Here is a 15499-nt window from a genome sequence, read left to right as displayed (position 1 = left end):
CAAATTGAAACGTCAAAGTTTTGTCACCGTTTATTATTTTATATAGTTGATGTGTGTCTGTTGCTCCGAAATATACCACACTCTCTCATATACCACACACACACACACACACACACACTCTCTCTCTCTCTCTCTCTCTCTCTCTCTCTCTCTCTCTCTCTCTCTCCCTCTCGACAAACGTCGCTCGTTTGGCTATTCGTCTTCGAATATTTTATTCTCATTACGCGGTGCTTGAAATACTTTGAAGTGTAGCCGACCGCGTATCTACGCGCGGCGCGGTGCAATCGTCGTCGAGTCGTCGGTCGTCGAGTTCGATACTATCGAATGTCGGGTTGCCTGCGATTCTCGAACGGCGACTCCGAGCTCCGACTATCCATTCGGAAAGTCGTCGGGCGCGCGTTTCCTTGCGGCTCTCTCTTCCGCGACACTTTTACTGGGTTTTCGCGCAAAAATCGCGTTGGCTGGCCGAAACATGAGTGCTCACCGTGGAGCGGATGTCGGGGTGAAGCGGGAGGATGCAGTCGGACGAGATGACGCGGACAACCGAGGCCAGGTAGCGACGAATGATTTCCGACTCCGGCTGCCGGGTCGACGGCGGTGAGCGAGCGCCATAACGCGTCGCGCGTTAACAGGTAAGACGCTTATTAAATCGTGGATTAAAAGCGATGTGATTGCGCTGAGCTTCCGTACGCTTGAGAAATTCTCATCTTGGAGACGTACGATGAATAGCGGACGCTATATATGTAGACGATCGGCTCATAAATATGGGACGATTTAATGGATAAAAATGATAATAATTTTTGACGCCACGAAAGATTTCTCGAGCGCACGTAAGGGTCACTTTTGCGTGTCTACAGCATCGAAATTTGTATCTACTGAAATTGTAGCGATTTCATGGCTGGATTAGACTACTAAATGCGAAATTTATGAAGTAATTTAAAATGTTGAGAAAGTTATATATGGTTAATAGGTCAATTTTATATGTGGCTAAAAGGAGATGCTGCTTGCGTAGAGCAACAGAATAAGATAGAATAAAATATTGAAAAATAAAACTAAAAAACTAAAGAATATATACCTATACATGCGTCACGTAAATGCATATGTATATGTATACATATACATACTTATATGTAAATATATATATATAATATAAAAAAGTATTTAGTTGATAGATAAATATTTTATATTTATTTATCTATATATTTATTAAAATATTTTTATATTTTTATATTTATATATATTTTTATAATACACATACTATATTAAGTATACATAGAGTATAAATAAATAAATATATATATATATGTATATTTAAATTATTAAAATATTATATATTAAAATATTTTTATTTTTAATTTTTCCCTTCATTTTAATATCAATTAAAATATTTTTTGATATATTTTTTTATTTTTTATTATTACACTGAAAAAAAATATTTAGATCCGAGAAAATATTTATTTAGATACTTCCAATAACTTATTTACTTAATATAATTACATATTTATTTAGAATTAGATATTTTTACTTAAATTAAGTAAAAATATGTAATTATATTAAGTAAATAAGTTATTGGAAGTATCTAAATAAATATTTTCTTGGATCTAAATATTTTTTTTCAGTGTAATAATTAAAAATTAAAAAATATATAAAAAAATATTTTAATTGATATTAAAATGAAGGGAAAAATTGGGAATAAAAATATTTTGTATTTATATTTATCGATGCTCGTGAAATAAGATACTTTATCTGTAATATTGCAAATTGGAATACACAATTAGAAGATAAAAACAGGTTGTTGCTCATATTATACGTCTGCATCTATATTATATAGATAACGGAAAATTATGAGAAAATTATATTAATATTTTTAAGTGTTTCAAATACATATACAAAAATATACATGTACTTTTCTAAATACTATAAACTTTAATATCTTAATTTCTGCCATTTTGGCATCAATTATATCTGCCAACGTATTGCTGCACTAGCTGAGTTTCTTGCACATTTTAATAATTCTTAAAAGAAATTTTACAAAATTTAATAGTAAGATATAGTTACATTTAAGGCTGAAAATCAACGAATAAAAAATCACAAACTTATCACAAAAATAATCTACTTATCTTCAAATATTTTATTTTAACATAATCATACTCATTCATTTCTACTTTAATATTAATTATTAAATGGATAATTATTTTTAAATTGATTATTTCCTTGACACGTGCGCTCTTCGAGATTGTCGAGGATGATAGGATAAATTTGCATTCGTGACAATATCATCTGTAACGTTAATAATAGCTTGTGGACGTAAAACGCGCATGCACACACACATACACACACAACACTCGTAATTAATTCTCGTATAGAAGTTATATTATTTATATCAGATGTACTAAATGCATTATGCTTACAAATTGGGACGTCAAAGTTCTGTTACCTTTTATTATTTTAGTTGATGTGTCGGTTGCTTCAAAATATACCACTCTCTTTCTCTCTCTCTCGAGAAAAACGTCGCACGTTTGGCTATTCGTCTTCGAATAAAGTTTATTCTCAGTACGGTGCTTGAAATACCTTATGTCTGGGCGACTAGGCATAGTGCCCATCGACGTACTAGCAGCCCTGATAATACCTCGCAGTGCCTTGAACGGTCGAGGTGTCTGGTCTTCGACCAAATCAAATCGTGACGTTAAGTCGCTTCTCTAAGTTACGAGGGAATTTCAAAATCAAGATAATCTCGATAATAGTGGTATCATTATTAACGCAACGCTCTTTACGTTGTACATAATATTTTTTAAGTATTGAATAATCGTTGTTTCTGAAGAGTGAAGAATCTTCGAAGGTAAGTATTTAAGTTTTTAATTAATTTTTAATAATTTGTTATGCCAGTTATTATTTTATTGTGATTTACTTCGTTAATATACGCGGAGGGTAGTAATGTTAGTAACGCATTTAAAATTGCAAATAAACGATTTCTCGTTTCAATGATGGCGTAATGTATAGTGGAATACGGTGTGCTAAATTGGAAGATAATTGTTTTCTCTTTTCGAGAGATGTAGAATAGGTCATTAAACGCAAGTAGAACCTGTCGCGGTTGGGTTTAATTATTTGCGTTTGCGGTACACCCGGTTTATTAATTACGAACGCGTGACCTCCGTGTTGTGATATTCTAAAATAATGGTTTAGATATGTTCTTTGATGGGACGCAGTTATGTAACCAATCGTATTTCGCGCTTGAAACGCTAAAATACTCGTATGCGTAACACCGCGATATATTATGTAATCGCAATTACTTTCGAACAAATAGAATCATTTTTAATTGCATAAGCTATTTTTTTCACCTCTCATATACAATTTGAGGTATTAATTATAACGTAATGCGATCGCTTACTTATTGTTAGTTGAAACAAATTGATTCTATTTGTTTTTGTTATAAAAATCCGCTTTCGTTGCATTTATCTTGTTTCGTTGTTTCAGTTTTGACAATGGATCGTAAAAAAAAGAATTCGAAAAGAATCGTCACTCAGAAAATTTGCAAGAGTGAGGTGACAGAAAATTCGAATTCCGACGAAAAAGAAGCAATAAAGCAAAGTAAAGAAAATCTTTTTATTGCCGAAGTTATCGACGTTTATTCACGCTTGAAATTGCCACTCGTGCATTCGATGCAGCATCGTTCGTCGGACGACAGCGACGAAGAGGACACTATCGAGCTGAACTTCTGGCCGCGTTTTGTCTTCGTGTCGAACCTATGTCCGATCTGCATAGAACGAGCGGAGGAGATCTGCGGATTTTGCGGCATGGTGTCTTACTGCACCGTCAAACATATGAAGCAAGACCGGCCGAAGCATCGCGACCTGTGTAAAGTTCTCACTGAAATCTGCACGATCGGAGGTGGTTTGTCGTCACTGTCGGAACTCAGCGCGGATGATTATCGCGTTTATCGGCTGAAATTGATCGAAATAGTACAGTATCGCTTGGACAGGCCTCTCCAGCTCTGGGAAAAGGAGATCCTTCTTTATCCTCGCGTTTGTTGCAGCTGTCGTCGCTTCTCGACGACTTTGAAATGCTGTCCGACTTGCGGAATCGGCTTATTCTGCGAGAATCATGACGGCGGACATGAAGAGTGGTGTCGAGAGTTTCAGGTGTTTCGCAGGGTACTGTTCATGCAGCACAAAGCCGGTCACGTTGATCCCGAGATTCCGGATACCTTCCAGAAAGAACCGTTTTATCTGCCGGATAATTTTGATTTGTTAATGTCACAGCTTTACGGTCACTCGACATATTATTGCGATATGGATTGCTACACGTATTGCAGTCTCTCTCATATATCGACCATTCCATTGACGGCTTTGTATTCCATGCAAATTTCTTGCCTGAATTGGAAGACTATCGATACTTTCGTGGTCCACGTGATAGGTGCCGAGTTTCAATTCGAGTGTATAAATCTGCATGTGTGGGAAAAACTCTTTCTGCACCTCCTTCCGAATTTAAAGCATCTCAAATTGATGTTCATCGGTCCGGAACTGAGTTTGCCGGCGGTGCCGTTAGACCTGTTGACCGCTGTGAAGATCTGTTCGACTTGCAAATCGTCCGGTCGACGAGTAAACGTTTCGTTCCATCCTGGAAAAGTCTATCACGATTTCTGTCGTTCCAAACAGTTCGTAGAACCGCACCTCGTGTGCCTCTTTAACCCGGGTCTTTATCGCGAAACTGGTTTTGAAGGTAAGGACACGTGGCCGGAGACGATACGAGAATTCTGTAAAACAAAAGTCCCCGTTTGCGTGACGTCTTATACGAAACAAGAAATTCCTCGAGAGATGATCAGGATAAAATCAATCGCTGATGATGTAGAGACAATTTTGGAGCCACGAAGAAATCCATTCGCTTCGATCAAACCCGACAGAAATTTTGTCAGTGACGATACGGCGCCACTTATTTATAAAAATTATTATCTCGCTATTGTTAGAGGAAAATTATAAGCTAGGTTGAAAGGGATATTTTTCTTAAAGTTATTTTATACTTAATTCCGCACGAATACTTTCCTAGAATATTTTACATTTGCTTTAATATCTCTTTTAATTTCTAGTACTATACTTCTATTTTATATGCAAATGTATGTGAAATTTATAAAGAGATTTTATGTATAATATGATAACCACATAAAATTTGATAACTTGCCAAATACTTTTTGTTATCATAGTTGTCCTTATTCCGAATTGGATCAAATGTGTACTTAATCTATTAAGTGATTTATTGTCTCGCTCATGTATTATTTATGTATTTAAATAATTATAATGACGTAAACTTTACAAACAATGTAACGAGAAACTTTATTTCATCCATAATCATATTATAATTTTATAATTTATGTATGATTAAGGCATCCAGGTCAAATTATCAGTTTGTAACAAAATATACTGTGATATACAATACGCTAGTATATACATAAGTTTATATTTATTTTGTATAAGTAACATGTTAAAGTACATAAAAACTATTCATTTCTCTTATATTTCGAAGGATGATTTTCTATATTACAGCAATTTTACTTATTTTATACAACCTTACGTATTTCGTAAAATCTGACTAAAAAGTACTAGACAGAATTTTGTTCGCGATAATTTAATGATAATATCACCTTTGTCTAAAACATGGCAATGTATTATATTACGAAGTCATACGGCTGTTAGCACTTTCCTATCATTATTTTGAAATCCTGTAAACTTGTGTTTAATACGTGGATAATGCCATCCAAGTTTGTCCATGCTTGAAAATAAATTCGTCATCATTGCTGCAATAACCCAAAAAGATCATCGTGTTACTCGTGTTCATATGAAACCCGCGATTAATAATCACGATTATTTGTTGAACTCTAAACAATAAATAAAATCATAGATAATAATATATCGTCAAAATGTAATTACATCCATGAGAAACATAGGAATTTAAAGAGATTACAGCAAAAGGAGATTACAGTAAAATCGTATATGGTATTTGCAATCATAACTTGTTTAGTCTATTACAAATATCGCAGATCTGCATCGCAAAAGAAACCTTATTGCGTCATATTATATGTATATCAAGTAGGAATACTCCTCTCGATAAAGACACAAGAAAAGGATATCTCTTAAATATTTTTTTGTACTTAAATAAATATGATTTATTACTCGAAATGAATTCTTCTCACGGCGCATCATTAGTTATTTGGCTAACGAAAAGAAAATGTAATGACGTTTATCACAGTTGTACAAAGATCGCCGTAAACAGGAAAGTTATTATTATCGCAAACGATACCGTGTTTTGTCCGGCTGAATTTTTCTTAGAGTTTGGTGGTGCCATATTGACGTCGTAAAAGTAACGACGATAAGCGCTGTCACAATGAGACGGCCAGTCTTTAAAGCATGCCGCATACGCTACGGCGTGAGCAATGTAATTTTGCTCAAAAGTACCTCGGAACAGGTGCGAATAAGGGCCTGCAAAAGATATTATTTATCTCATTGTTTTCTGAAATTGTTAGCAGAATTGTTAGCAGAAATTTATTAAGAAAATTGCATTTTTTACCGGTAGCATAAACCCCGACATCTTCTCCGCCGTGAGTCTCGTCCTTGAGGTATTTGGCAGCAAAGTGCCTGTAGAAGGGTTCGTCGCGAGTCTGATCTTCCTCGACTTTTCTCCAGGTCTCGTTGACGTTGTTGCTGTCGTTTCTTCGATGGTAGTAGAATCCTGGACCGTTAGCGTAGGATAGCGTTTCGTAGGCTTCCCTGCTAGATGATTTGCTGGCGAAACCGAGGATATCGTTGCCTCTCTCGGGATATCCGTTCAGTGTGAACGAATGCGAGTGATCGGCTGTGACGATGATTAACGTTTCTTCCATATTTAACAGCCGTAGAGCCACCTTAACTGCCTCGTCGAGTTCGTACAACTCGCGCAGTGCCAATTTCGCCCAATTGCCGTGGTGGGCTAAATCGATTTTGCCACTCTCGACCTGAAAGATCGAAGAATAGTTGAAAAAAAGAAAAACTATCAGTTCACTGTTAATATTCCAATTTCGAGTTACGCTCTGCGCGATACTTTGAAAACAGAACAAGATTGCAGCGCTCTCAAATTATGCGTAGAATTATGCGCTCAAATAGCACGACCTCGACATGCATCCGGGAAGATGAAGTCTAAGAACAAATGGCTAATTGTAAGAACGCATTACACGAAAATGGTCATCAACGCGTAATTTGCATAAGAATAGCATTATCGTGTATCCGTCAGGATTCCTTGATGTGTAGTCTCGATTTCGTTTCATTAATGTCATTTTAATATTCATTGAGTGCATTATCCTATAACGCCCCTTCGTAGCAATCTGACTTACGTCCGTTATAAATATTCAATGCTGTTCAGCGGCGACTACACTGTTCAATGGAAAAAAAAAAACAAGAACGAAGGTAATCGTTTCTCACAGTTTTTTGGGCGCTGAAAATTATCATGTTTACCAAATTCGTTTATTTATCACTTCACAAATTTGTGTTAAAATTACAAAAAGGAACAATTTCAATATTTTGTTATACTATGATATGTGATATGCCAGAGAAGTTTTATCGCGATCAAAATTAAGTATGTTGGGACTTTCAAAGTTGCGACTTACAAGGCTAGTTACGACTTAAAGATTTATCAAATATTTTTTAAGAAAATTTGTGTACTTGGAAATACACGAAAAATTCTCTCGCTTTAATAACGGCGTGCTGCTCTTATTTGCCTTATGTAATGATATTGATTATTTTTTAATTACGTTATTTAAATTTAAACTGGAGCAATTTAATAAACGAGATTATATTTAGCACCGAAAACTACGGGAAATGATTAGCTTCTTTCTTGTGTTCGAAAAGAGGTCATTTTTTGTTGGACAGTGTTACCTACCATTAGCAGAAATCCATTTTTGTTCTTCTTCAGCAATCGTATGGCTTGCGTCGTCATGTTTGCTAGCGAGGGTATCTCGTCAGTCTTCACGGCGTGGTAGGGCATGTGACCAGGTGAGAAAACACCAAAGATGTGCGATGTGTTAGCTATATCGATGGACATGAGGTCCTGCATGTTGGTGACGGCTCTTCCTTTGGGATGACTCGCTTGCCATTTGTCTACTAAGTTTCTGCCATCAGATCGCGATAAATCATTCGTATTCAATTTCAAGCCCATTTGTTGTGCTCCGCCACCCAAGATAACCTTTTAAAAAATATGAATTCAATATTAGATTCAAATTGCAATAGCGAATTTAGATTATTTGAATAAAAAACAGGATATTATATCGTAGATCTCTAGAAAAATGTTACGAAGCAGGATAAGCTTGATAGGTAGATTATATATTTCCCATTGTGGATATTTCCATAATATGATAAATTATTTTCTTTAACGATACTAATAATTTTTTTATTATCATGTTCTATTGTGTATTTATTATACACAATTTTTATTTGCTGTTAATCTGTTAGATTTGAAATTATATTGATCTATACAAATGTAAAGATGCGCAGATGCGGTAAATTACCTTAAACTGACTTCCTGGTTCATCCTCAATGAGTTGTCTTGCGATGTCTTTAACGCATGATTGTTGATCCTTCGGTACGTCACTATCGGATTCCCAATCTCGATGATTAATGTGCGCGTAAAGTCCCGCCGGAGTGGCATGGGTGATGCGAGTAGTGGTAACAAATCCTGTTAATTAATCATGCACGAGTTATTTCTTAAATTTGTTTACTTCTGAATAGCAATAAGAATGATTAGAATTAAAAGTCTTCAGTAATTTCATAGATTAGGATCCTAAAAATAACGTGATATAATACGTTATAAATATAAAACTTCTGTCACAGAAAGTATGTATACTATATATTATGTTGCAATTTGTAAAGATACTTATATTGTATTTCGACGCGCATATTCTGACTGTACGCTGATGATTTATTCATGCAGAGCAACGTAACGAAAAAATGACTACTGGCGAAGGTCAAGATACAATGGGAAACGAATGCGTTAAATACTAATCAGCGAGTCATGTAAAAAGCTTCCATTATTTTGCCAAAGTAGAAATCAGTCATGGCCGACCGATCGTCCGCGACACGGTAGAAGGTCGGCTTATGACCTCCTCGTTTATTGAGTATACTTTCACTGTAGTGTATGACTTCAACAAGGTTCATTCAGACTAACACTTATGTTAATGAAATAGCCGATCACGCATGACACGTGTTCTCTATAGGTTTGATACTCGTAATCATTCGTATATCACGTGAGTACAATTTATATTCGACTCCGCTTCTAAAAATATCCTTAATAATCTAAATGTTTCTTCAGTCTAGTTTCCTCAGTTTAAATTTGATACATTCTCAGCGAAAGCGCGTTTTTAAGCTTTTGCCTGAAAAACGATGGTTATATAAAGAAATAAATATTAATTTCATTAAATCAGAAAGAAGTTAGCATCAAATATATAAATTATATATTTCGTAAGATTAACTTTGAATTATTAGCATGATTTCAATTTGGATTTGTTTGTTTAATATAAATTGTAATTATAAATACGAGATATGTATTATCAAACGATCATGATCAAATTTACTACGTATGCACGATGAATAAATTATATCCACTATATAAATTATATCTAACAAGAAAATTTATTAAATTAAATTAAAAAATTAAAATCATATTTTTAATAATGTGATCGTGCGTACAATACTAAACTCGATGGCTTAAGGTTATTGTATGTTGATGATAAAAATTGATAGATTTCTTATCTCAATGTCGTACCGTGTAGAAAAATTCGCTTAGTCAAGAGTTTAATCAACCGACAACGGTCAGCGATGCATGAGAGATTTCGATCTGTTTCTTCTGATCGGTTTCTACTTTCCAAGAATATTTGAAATACTTAAATCTGAAGCACAGATTTATGTCAAGGTTTGATCTGACTGTGTTGAATGACTATTATTGATTATGCACTCGAAATTTGTCGACCGAACGAAGTTTCAAACGGCGAGTAATAGCAGCTCTATTGTCACAGCCGAGTCCTTAGTTAGCTTGAGATTTTTTTTCGGTGTGGTTGCTTTTATAATGCAGATGAAATGTTCAATCATAAAAACTTCCTCGCCTAAAATTATTTTTTTATAGCTCCATGAATAATTCTAAGCTAATGACTCCAGATAGAATGAGATAATCTTATAAGAAATAATTTATGCAAAACTAGAAGGTGTAGACAGTTTTAAATCTTTTAGTTAATGGAGAAAAAAGATATTATAGTTTTCAAAGGTCAAAGCTCTCACCAGTATCCATGCCGGATTGCTGCGCCCAATCAGCTACCGTGGTGACTTTGCTTAATGCGTTGATTTTCTTATCACATTTGCTATTTTCGGCTCTGGCATCCAGTCCAATAAGCCTGTATTTGGTTTTCACGCCAGAAAATATAGCAGTTGCCGTCCCCGCCGAATCCGGTACTTGCTTGTCTACGTTGTAAGTCTACAAATGTATGATAATTGTGAGATATTTGTATTTAACGTGTAATGTAATTTCGATAACCGATAACGAGTGTTCGGTTTAAGGAAATAATCTTTCGTACATTATCGCCATTAATCGAAATTTTCGAAGCACGAGACTCGATCGATATATTGTAATCGTTGTCACGTTTATCTTTTCCGGTAGCGTGGTAAAATATATTACGTCAATGTAGAGGCGTGTGATATAAGTTAACAAATTCTCATGCTTGGGGAGCAGAAGATCGACGGAGATTAATTGTAATGCGAACATCGTGTTTGTCGTATTTTCTTGTCGAGGATAGACGCGGCGTCCTTATCAAAGGCGTGGAATTAAGCGGCTTAACGTGACGGGATTTCCCAATATCGTTGTGCCTCGCGAGACCGCCCCGTCGAGATTGAAGGCACGGATCGATGCAATTTGAATATCTACCTTGGCGAGGCCGGTGTTGGAGAATTTCTCGAACGCGAGTTGGTATTCTTCACCGCTTTGGCCATTGAGCTGACCTATATAGATTCGACCGGACGTAATGGTGGACAGGCCCATACCGTCCCCGATGAAGATGATCACGTTTTTGGCACGATTCTCGTTTTTCTGCTCCGACAGGATTCTGTGCAGGGTTTCTTGGCCGGACTTCAGCCAGAAGGACATATCTGATAAGAGATCAGAATTTCGCTTCGTTGCCAAGGAATACAATCGATTGATCGTGATAGGACGGATAGGATGGAATTAAAACCGAAATTTTAAAAATATTGAAAAAAATATTTGAAGGAATAATGAGAAGTCTTCCATTATCTCTTAATAACTTACTATCTAAAATGTAATTTTATCTACGATAGAAATTTTATCTACATAGAAAAAGATAAAGTAAAATTCGATCAAAATCAAGTTACTAATCAATATGTGTAAATTAAGTTTAAGACATTTGCGCTGTGTGCTTATTGATTTCCTAGAACATTGCAGGATAGAATTTGGAAATTAAAATAATAATGTTGTTATCAATGAACAATTTTGTATTGACAAAAGCTATTTTGTGAGATATATCCTGAAATTTATAACTTGCAATAACACATAAACAGCTTGTTATTTAACAAACCAATATTGATGCGGAAAAACCTCAGGCATAAAGTATCGATACTGATCGATGAAGACTGAACTTCGCATATTATTTTATCGATTTTTTATGATAAGACAAAATTTACGTAACTTTGATTTAATTAATCAAAGCAATCTGCTTTTTTCCAGAAATTTATCGATGAATGACGCAAAAGTACTTTGAGATTCTTTTATATATTTATTATAGGCACGTTTAAAATTTGCAACGGACATATGCTTATTAATATTATAATTATGAAAAATTTGTAGAACATGAAATCTTAAACTTATGTTTGTGGTATTTATTTAAGAACTTTGGCATCTAATTTGAATATATGTCAATTATTTTATAGTATGACGATTATAACGAACCTTCATAATCCGTGGATCCTTTACGTATCGCTTCGGAATCTCGAAGAGCTGCCACGATGCAAAGTAATAGAATGTAGTGCTTCATTATGAATGTTTTTTCTCTGCAATACATAAAAAATTCATCATTATTATTCTATAGAGAGGAATTTTCCTTTTTGTATCTTATTATTAATGATGAGTAAAATTATATTTATTGTTCATTCAAAGTTATTATTAAATTATTATTATTTTTATTAAATTTAGAAATGTTGGTTCAATTATTCTTATTATTTTAATAGTACATTTTTCTAATTAGGTTTTTACATAATTCACTTTAAACCAAATCAGAAACTTTGGTTTGCCAGTAAATAATTAACAATAAGGATTTTTACTCGAACCACGGGTCACGTTTATTAATTATAATCGTTAGACATTGCAATCATTGGCTTTGGTCCTTCTTAAGTGTAAATCTAAGTCATAAAATCAGTATAATGCAGCCTTCAACAAACATCTCACTAGTCGTGACATTGCACCAAAACAAGTCATAAATCTGAAAGATTTTCCGTGTGTGTGTCATATAGACGGTAAAGTAATACATGTAACAGTAACAATGTCTCAATTTTATAAAACTTATGAAAATAGTATTAAGAAACATAGCACCACTCAATAGCGAACGATAAAAATTTGATTACTGCATTACTACATTACTGATTTTATGACTTATTTATTAGATTTACACTTGAGAAGGGCCAAAATTAATGGTCGAAATGTCGTGACGATTATAATTAATAAATGTGGTCAGTTAGGTCGAATAAAAATTCTTATTGATAATTCTCTTCGTTTCATGCACACTGTATCAATAATTCATTAATAATCTCTAAATCATTAAACTGAGACTAACTTAACTGTGAATAAACTATATGTACACATAATTAGTTCTTGAGAATTTTAAAGGAAATTTCAAAATCTGCAAGTTTTTTTTTTATTAGCGGATTGCCTTTTATTTTTAATTAGTCGCTATAACACTAATTAGACTTGTTCAGAATTCTATTGAAATATAATAAAATAATGTAAGATATAAGTTTTATATTTAAAAAAAGCATTTAAAATTTGATTGCCAATAATGTGATGGATATTGTTAGTAATATGGTCTTTTACCCTACTAATACTGTAGTCAGCATAAATTATGTCTCACCCGACGCGATCAGCTGTTCCTAATTTAACGCACCATTAGCTTTGCATTAAACGATCATTATAGGTGATAAAGGGGAACTGTATAAGAGTCAGTTACCAAGCTAATAAAATTACTATAATGACAAATGTATCCTACTTATACCGGGGAGTTCTGGCTCGATTGGCTTTGCAATTCTTCTTGCACACTTTTCCCACGTTTACATAAACGCTTGCAAGTACTTCGCGCACAATTCTGTTTGTAATTTTCCGTTTTTGAAGCAAAACACACGACTATTGTATAACTTCGTAGTTTCTTTGCGAAATGTATGTATTGTTATCCTGATCGAAAATTGTTTGGTTACGACAGCATATAATTGAGTATAATTACACGCTGACCACGATTATCTTTACCTTATATGCGACATGTAAGGAACAATTTGCTTGCTAACAAGTTGAGGAAGAGAAAAATGATACTTTATATATGTTGTATTATTTTTATATGGAGGAATAAAAGCCATAGTGGTGTAAGTCAAATTTTTAAAAATATTAACTCGTGTGCATGGATGCAATGTATATATTGTATAGATTGCATCTATGCACACGAGTCAATATTTTAAAGAATTTGACTTACACCACTATGACTTTTTCCCCTCCATATACTCGGACATTAAACAATAATATAGGTGTGTATGTGTTAAGATATCTTATTATAATTATTATAAATATCTATTAAATTATATGATAATATTCATGCCGTGTGTACAGTAATCTTAAATCATTTTTTGATAATCGGATAATTTTAAGATAATGTTTATTTTCAAGTATTAATTGCATTAAGTTCTCTATTTTTTTTTAAATAAAATTTAGAATGTTTAAGAAATAGATATAATAATTATATTATATTTATTTCATTTAAATGAAATAGAAATAAATGTATTTTATTATTTTCCAAGTTTGGGAAGATAATTAGCTCTGTATTATTTTACTTAACTCGCTAATAATAGCTTATACCAATTCGGCTTGTAATAATTCGGTAAAATTCCCGGTTATTTATTTCTATCAAATCTATCGCGAGATTAAATTGACAATTTTTCAGAACATTATTTAAACGACGATACGGATTGACGATATTAACGTGTATACATTCGAACGGGGTCGCTCGCCGACCTAGTTCCTATCTCGCTGCCTCTTCAGCAAGCTTGATTGTTCGAATCTTCTCACGTGTTCCTCAAGCATCCCGAGATGCAGCTCTAATCTTGCACGCAGCAAATGGCAAACCGAATTACCACTTACCTGAGGTGTCGTAAAGGAACTCGGTATACGGCGTGTCACCACGACGGTGTCAATTCGATTGGACCTGTCGATACGTCAATTCAACGATGTCTCGGCAATGCGCGTCTTGAAGCGTGACATCGTCGGGAATGAAGCACGCGGCACAGCGAGCGGCGTCCTTTAAATCGCGTCTTGTAATCACCTCGCCACTTCTCCAGTCGATCAGTCGCCGATAGTATCCGTAATAAAAGCCGCCCGCGGCCGGCTCTGACTTCTTTTCGGTTCGCGCGATGCGGCCGGAAAGCGCGAGTTTAAAGCCGATGCGAGGATAGTGGAGCGTGCCCGCCAATAAGCCAGCTTTGTCACTTTATATAGCGTTTCAAAGGCCGTGGCGGCACGAGGTAGCGAAGCGTGCAAGGGACACTGGCTACGCGGATTCTGCGTGCGGAAAGGGAGAGAGAGAGAGAAGAGGGATCCCCCTCGTATACCGTGCTAATCCGACCGTAATTGACTGGCTCCCTGCCATTTTGTCTTATATTCGTGTTATGGATTCATTCGTGTACCCGGAAAGCACGAGGCACCTTACCGCGTGATCTTTCTTTGTCTGGGCGTCGCGTCGCTGCCATCTCTTCATTTTTATCATAATTCTAATTTTTGCATACATAATAGAAATTAACATAAAAATTACAATCGAGGGTTTTGAAACCCCGTATGTGCAAGTAAAGGACTTGATATATGTGAATATATACTTTTGAGTATTCTTTGTCGCGAGAACAAATACCGCTAATTCGCATGGTTGCAAGTTGCAACCTTATAGGTTTTCTTATAGTTTTTCTTATATTGGAGAAGGTATTCTCCGCGCGCATTGCTCTTTTATTTGTAGACCAATACACTCAGAGAAATGGACAGTTTGTTAAAAAATTAACAAATGGATAATCCGATATTTTTAATCGAAATTATGAATAGCCAATCAATTATCAATGATATCCGGCTATCATTGATTGGACATTATTCTAATCTTGATCGGCTTTTCATAATTCCGACTAAAAATATCGGATTATCCATTCGTTAATTTTTGAACGCACTGTCCATTTCTCTGAGTGTAGTAAAT

At 34.8% G+C, this 15499-nt stretch overlaps 2 protein-coding genes across 4 annotated transcripts; one reads left to right on the top strand and one right to left on the bottom strand.

The window, feature by feature from the left end:
* Positions 1 to 2644: 2644 nt before the first annotated feature.
* LOC139817535 (uncharacterized) lies at positions 2645 to 5641 on the top strand. Its single transcript, XM_071785716.1, has 2 exons — positions 2645 to 2839; positions 3475 to 5641. The coding sequence occupies exon 2, from the start codon at positions 3483 to 3485 to the stop codon at positions 4974 to 4976; it is 1494 nt and encodes a 497-aa protein (XP_071641817.1). The 5' UTR covers positions 2645 to 2839; positions 3475 to 3482; the 3' UTR covers positions 4977 to 5641.
* LOC139817534 (alkaline phosphatase 4-like) lies at positions 5413 to 14778 on the bottom strand. 3 transcript variants are annotated; one of them, XM_071785715.1, is made up of 9 exons: positions 14410 to 14778; positions 11965 to 12065; positions 10930 to 11150; positions 10290 to 10482; positions 8528 to 8694; positions 7903 to 8205; positions 6559 to 6982; positions 6292 to 6470; positions 5413 to 5788 (listed from the first exon to the last, which is right to left on the bottom strand). In XM_071785715.1, exons 2-9 carry the CDS (start codon positions 12047 to 12049, stop codon positions 5783 to 5785), a joined length of 1578 nt encoding a protein of 525 aa, XP_071641816.1. In that variant the 5' UTR covers positions 12050 to 12065; positions 14410 to 14778; the 3' UTR covers positions 5413 to 5782. The 3 variants fall into 3 exon arrangements, with proteins under 3 accessions (XP_071641816.1, XP_071641814.1, XP_071641815.1); XM_071785713.1 differs by having other exon boundaries at positions 5413 to 6470; XM_071785714.1 differs by lacking the exon at positions 14410 to 14778 and adding an exon at positions 13139 to 13279 and having other exon boundaries at positions 5413 to 6470.
* Positions 14779 to 15499: the final 721 nt, after the last annotated feature.

The sequence above is a fragment of the Temnothorax longispinosus genome, chromosome 8, assembly GCF_030848805.1.
Source record: "Temnothorax longispinosus isolate EJ_2023e chromosome 8, Tlon_JGU_v1, whole genome shotgun sequence".
Classification (NCBI taxonomy): Eukaryota; Metazoa; Arthropoda; class Insecta; order Hymenoptera; family Formicidae; genus Temnothorax; species Temnothorax longispinosus.
Note: the sequence above shows the minus strand (reverse complement) of the source record. Positions and strands in the feature narration are given on the sequence as shown.

Coding starts and splice junctions, on each gene's coding strand:
- LOC139817535 (XM_071785716.1), top strand. CDS start 3,483: ATGGATCGTAAAAAAAAGAATTCGAAAAGAATCGTCACTCAGAAAATT.
- LOC139817534 (XM_071785713.1), bottom strand. CDS start 12,049: ATGAAGCACTACATTCTATTACTTTGCATCGTGGCAGCTCTTCGAGAT. Junction 10,483..10,929: donor CCAACACCGGCCTCGCCAAG/GTAGATATTCAA, acceptor ATACATTTGTAG/ACTTACAACGTAGACAAGCA. Junction 6,471..6,558: donor TGTCGGGGTTTATGCTACCG/GTAAAAAATGCA, acceptor TATCTTTTGCAG/GCCCTTATTCGCACCTGTTC.